We start from the raw sequence: 6,000 nt of genomic DNA, 5'->3' as shown, positions 1-6,000 counted from the left end.
ATGAAGAAGAAGGAATCCCATTTATCAAAACCTTACACGACACCAAAGATAGACATGTCGTAATCAGCTCTACCCATTTTGGATCAAGCCCCAATTTGAGTAAAACTTTTTCAAGATATGACCACTCCATCCTATCATACGTGTTACTCATGTCCAATTTAATTGACATAACTCCACTTCTTCCCCTCTTATTTTGTTTTATAGAATGGACAGCCTTATATGCGAGAAGAATAGTATCAGTAATAACTCTCCTCGATATGAACGCACTTTGACTGGAGGAAATAATATTTGGCAACAAAAGTTTTAGCCTATTAGTAATCATCTTAGCAATTATCTTATATACCACGTTACATAAACTAATAGGCTGGAACTTTTGGACTTTTTCAGGCTTATTTTTCTTTGGAATAAGGACAATAAAAGTTTCATTCAACTCCATAGGGACCACGCCTTGTTGTAAAATAGATAAAAATGATTTACTAACCTTTTTTCCAACTATGTGCCAATATTTCTAAAAAAATGTTGGGGCCCCTTGTCCTCCCCTTGCTAGGGGTGGATGGTGTGGCCTTGGTGGCAAATGAGGTCAACTTAATTCAAATTTGAACTAAAATTAAAAGTTTAAATTATTAAAAAGTAATGTTAGATATAGTCATAAAGTGTACAAGCGCTACATAATTTTTTTAAAAAAGAGTGAGATTTATTATTAAAAAATTAATTTTTTTAATATAAATCTAGTATTTATTAATTTTTTTAAAAATAATTACGCAATATTTATATATTTACTATTGTAAACCTCATTTTTCATTATAATATGTTAATCGAGTTTATGGAGAGTAAATCCTGCACAGGATTTGGGTCTTCTCATTCAAATAGGCCGATGTGGAATGAATACGTGGCAATGTGGAGCAGTATTGAAGTACATAGGCGAGGGGACAGAATGCGAACCCTCTTCCTCGCGCATTAGGTCCTTTCTTTCATTCCATTTCAACCCCTTCCTCTCTTTTTCTCCCACTCGGAGGGTTAAACTCACGGACGCAAAACCCGCATAGACGCAGACGACGGACGCTAACGTGCGCCCCACCGGACGGGGAACACAACTCCATTGCTCCATTACGTTCCCGAACTCAATCTGGTTAGCATTGGCTCTCTTGCCCTATGCTTGTTGTGGTAGAAAATACTTTCCGAGAAAACTTTCTCGTTAAATAGACAAACTGGTAAATTAATTTATAGCGGTTTACTTTTTAAGAGAGTTTTCAATTTTTTAGGATTTAGCTTTCTTTCAAAGTAGAACAGTCTACTAAGGTTTTAGTTTACCTTTGTTGTTATTGGTGCTGTTCTTTTTCATCGTGTATGTAATCGTTCTTCTACATTAACGATTAATTCTGTACCTCACGCTTATTTTACTAGCTTAGTTATATTTGGTTGTTGAGATAATGCTGAAAAGAAAATAATTCTGTAATGGTTCACGAAGATGCGATATAAGAACCAAGTTCTTGACAGTAAGTTGGGTTAGATATATAATTAATTCCCTGGATTTTTCATTTTTGTTTTATTGGACTACGCACTGCAATATAAAAGGCCACCATAGGAGAAAAGGTAGAACTGAATATTTTTTTAAGGTAAATAATATTTAAATGAACGAAGTTAAGGGTTAAGCTTAAAATTCTGCCATCCATTGTAAACTATAGATTCCGACGTTCATGCATATAGACAGTATGCCAAAGGTCATGTAGAAATACTTTTATGCACTGTGTCCAAAGTCCAAAACGTTGCATTCTCGACTTTTCTGCCCTTACCTGAGATCACCTCATAAACTTATTCAGCCATTAATCAAAAAAAAAAAAAAAAACTTATTCAGCCATAGTCTAATAGACTTTCCAAACGTTTTTTATTTTTTTTATTTTTATCATTACAAAAAAAAAAACTTTATTATTGAAAATAGGCTTCCCAAACTTTCTCCTTGAAAAGTTTTTGAGGTTTTCTTCTTTCTTTTGATTTACTGGAATAAAGAATTCCTTGGAGGCCCTTCTTATGTGTTGCACATATCCTTTATTATTGTAACCCAATCATGGTTCATTGTTAAAATTAGCTACTATCTATGATTAAAAACAGTATGTTGCTTTAGATATTATCAAAGCATGCATTTTATTGGGCATATATGTCAATGGAGATGTATCTGATGGTTTCTGTGAGGGGGTTGCTTTGTGAGACTCTTATTCTGATGGTTGCTGTGAGGGGTTGCTTTGTGAGACTCTTACGCTTAACACTTGTACAGGGTCTGAATCCTGCTTGAACAAGAGGCAGCATGCTTTAAGAATTCAAACAAAAGCACATTTACGTGTTTGTGGGGTAGTAGGAGTAAGGGGATGAGAAGGGGGTATAAAATAGCAATATGATGATGATGTTAAATTTTGCCCTTCTTTTTTTTCAAAAAATTATTCTTCTCACTTAGTTTGTTACTCTCTCTCTCTCTCTCTCCCATTTTGTGTAACACCCCGAGGAAGGTGCACGCCACATTTGGGCTCATACTCCAAAAGGACTAGTCAATGGTACAATTGGAGCCACTTGGAATCATTATAAATAGCAGTAACTTATATTGCCTAAGCAATGTCAGATCCCATGCATCACATAAACTCACTCAATATGTGTGATACCCTATTCTAATAAGTGATAAGGGTACAGATAAAAAAAAAAGTGATAAGGGTAGGTGGTGTATGGGTACCCATATTGCTTGGGAAGTAGAAGTTCTTGCTCTTTATGATGTTCCAATGAGGCTCCAATTGTATAACTGACTAGTCATTTTGAAGTATATGCCATGTGACTTGGGCCTTCCATTGGGACGTTACAATACGGGGTATCGCAATCTCCCCCCTTGTTTTTGTTGAGCCATTCTATCATAGTTGGTATGGCTCAAGTCCCACATTTTTCCCACATTTTTTGTTGGAATTGGACTTGATTCCATTTGTAACGACCCAAGGGAAGTCCAAGTCACACCTGGGCCTATACTCCAAAAGGACTAGTCAAGATTTAAGATTTTATTTTATCAAGTAAAGATGCAATGTGTGGGGTGTCTTGAAATTTATTATAAAGGGCTTGACCTTCTTCCTACCAAGCAATGTGGAATCCCATTCACCACCTTCCCACATACAAGCACAATCCGACATTTGGTCCCATAGTTTAAGAGGATTAGTTAATGGTACAATTGGAGCCCCTTGACATCATTATAAAGAGCATGAATTTCTCAATTCCAAATAATGTAGGATCTCATTCACCACCTACACTCACTCAATATAGGGCATCATATTTTGAGATTTGTATGCTTTTCTATTCTCTCTTTCCTCCCACTTTCCACTCTCTCTTTAAAAGATTTGCTCTTCAAATAATAAATTTGATACTAGGGGCTACCATCCCTTTTTTGGTGGTTTTGTTGTTGATTATTTTTTTTTGGGGTGGGGGGGAGAGGGCATCTTAAAATCAGATGCATGCATATAAGCTGAATGATCAGGATTGTTATCTTGTTGACTCTTGATATAGGTAAAATATGGCATCACCTGCTTGGTTAACACAGGAAATACAGCCATCAACTTCTCAAGCACCTGTACCTGGTACATCTGCTGTAGTGTCATCTGGTGGCCCTTCAACTCCAACTGCTGCTGCTCCTGCTCCTGGTGCAGCTACACCTACGTCAAAGGGTTTACTTGGTACTGCAAGTGGTTCAACACAAGGACCTAACCAAGCAAGATTTGCTAATGCTTCTGGCTATGCAGTTCCTCCACCTTCGTTCTCTTATAATGTGCTTTCAAATGCTAGTACACCTCCTGGAAGTTCTCAGCAGTCATCATCTAGCTCTGTAAGTAATAATTTATACCGTGCGTTGGAGTTCTAGATGATTTTTGTATTTTTTATTCTCTGATTCTGACTAATTACATCTTATTCAGGTCATTAACTCAAATCCACCTGCATCTCCATTGCTGATTCAACTACCGGTTTCGGGCGTGTCTTCATCTTCTAGTCCATCTTTTTCATATAACATTTCACAAAGCAGTGTTGCTTTCCCTAGCAATCAGCTGTTCCAATCTAGTGGGGTAAGCATCATATTTTTAAGTAAACATGAGTTCTCATAGGTGAAATGTGATTATTGCTCTATTGCTGTAGTGCATGACTTTATAAATGTTTTTCCATCTTGATTACTAAACAACCCTTATGGAAATACAGCCACCTGCTGCTGTCATCAGGGTAATCTTTTTCGTTGTTTTCCTCTCTTTCTTTTGTTCTTTCTAGGATATAGATTTATATGTTTGGGAAGATGATCCAAATGTTTGGTTATTTGTTATATTACTGCATGGAAATTTGATGAAGAGTTTAAATGTTCTAATTGCCAAGATGGATTGTGTACTGAAACAGTTTTTGTTATGTATGTGGCTTGTGTCTACCTGTTGCATCCTTTTGCCGACAATTGATCCAATTACTCAGAGTTTTGAAGCATAAAATAAAACAGAATAACACAGCTTAAACAGCCTGAGCCTTATAAAAAATCTTTTGCATAGTTGTATCTAATTATTGCTAAGCCATTGAAATTGAAAGATTATTACAGTTTTATCTTCTAAATCAGTAATGGTTGCTGATATGATTGTATCCCATTCTAAATTGCTTGCTAATTCCAGAATACATTGACTGCTGTTGCACAAGAAGCTGGCACTCTGTCATCTGCATCGACTATCCCTCAGCCTGTTTCATTACCTGCTGATAATTCTACAAGTTCTACCAATTCTGTATCTTCAATATCTAGCTTGAGCCAAGTAGCTTCTTGGGTGCCCTCTGCCCCATCTTTTTTTATGCCTCCTGGAATGCCTGGAACTCCTGGTACACCTGGTCCTCCTGGAATAGCAGCGCCCGCTCAAATTTCTTCTAATCTGACTGTTCCATCTGTTGCTACTGATTCTTCCTCTTCATCTGTCCCAAGACCCACTATGCCTACAGCCCCTGTTTTATCAGGTCCTGCCGTCCAGCCTCAAATTTGCACTCCCTATGGATCCTTTCCTGCTATGGCTGCTCCCCCTCAGGGAATCTGGTTGCAGCCTTCACAGATGGGTGGCCTGCCCAGGTCACCATTCCAGCCATACCCTGCTGCTTTTCCTGGTCCCTTTCCTTTGCCAGCACGTGGTATGCCTCTCCCTTCTGTTCCATTACCTGATTCTCAACCTCCTGGCGTTACTCCTTTGGGGACTGCACCGACAATATCTGTGTCTTCTGCTGCTTCTGGTCATATACTGGCAGGAACTTTGAGGATGCAGCCAGAATTGCCTCCTCCGGGTATTGGTATGCCGATGGTTTCGTACTAATTACTGATGAAACAATGTATGATTTATTTTTTCTTCTTTATTGATGTTGTGTGGAGTTTTTTTTTCGCTTCATTAGTGTCACTTGATATATTTGCAGACAATAGGAAAAATGTAGAAGAAGTTGGAACTCAAGATGGAGCTGCTGTTAAGGAACAATTAGATGCCTGGACTGCTCATAAGACAGAGGCTGGAGTAGTCTACTATTATAATGCCGTGACTGGAGAATCCACATATGATAAGCCTCCTGGCTTTAAGGGGGAGGTATTTTTGTGATTGTGATATTGTCTTTGCAAGTACTGGTTATCTCATTCCCTTTGTGAGATTTGTTTTTGTGATAGGTGATCAAGACGTTTTATTCATTAGAACATAGGCATAGCCCAAGTACATAGGACATATACATGAGTAATGCCTAACTAGAATTTACAACTGAGATACTTATAAAAAAAAAAAATTTTACAACTGAGATAAAGAAATCATGGATATTTAGCCCATTAAGATCTGTGGCCCCGCCTGAAAGAACAAAGTTTTGAAAAAGAAAGCTTTCAGCTCATCCATTGTCCTCCCCTCGATCCTCAAAACTTCTATCATTTCTCTCCCTCCAAATGCACCAACGAATACATATAGGAACCATCTCCCAAATTGTTGCCCCTTGAGGATTTCC

General features: G+C 37.8%; 1 protein-coding gene across 4 annotated transcripts in view; it reads left to right on the top strand.

Moving 5' to 3' along the window:
- Window positions 1-921: 921 nt before the first annotated feature.
- LOC122309228 (pre-mRNA-processing protein 40C) overlaps window positions 922-6,000 on the top strand; it is a 42,329-nt gene continuing 37,250 nt past the window's right edge. Inside the window, exons 1-5 of one of the 4 annotated variants that reach the window (XM_043122622.1) lie at window positions 922-1,129; window positions 3,532-3,847; window positions 3,936-4,082; window positions 4,662-5,310; window positions 5,437-5,600. In XM_043122622.1, the coding sequence (XP_042978556.1) occupies window positions 3,539-3,847; window positions 3,936-4,082; window positions 4,662-5,310; window positions 5,437-5,600 (1,269 nt within the window). In that variant the 5' untranslated portion in view covers window positions 922-1,129; window positions 3,532-3,538. Of the gene's footprint in view, window positions 1,130-3,531; window positions 3,848-3,935; window positions 4,083-4,661; window positions 5,317-5,436; window positions 5,601-6,000 lie in introns of all 4 variants that reach the window. The other 3 variants (XM_043122624.1, XM_043122621.1, XM_043122623.1) reach the window with 3 other exon arrangements.

This window comes from Carya illinoinensis, chromosome 5 (genome assembly GCF_018687715.1).
Source record: "Carya illinoinensis cultivar Pawnee chromosome 5, C.illinoinensisPawnee_v1, whole genome shotgun sequence".
In the NCBI taxonomy this organism is placed as follows: domain Eukaryota; kingdom Viridiplantae; phylum Streptophyta; class Magnoliopsida; order Fagales; family Juglandaceae; genus Carya; species Carya illinoinensis.
This window is presented reverse-complemented; position numbering and strand designations above follow the sequence as displayed.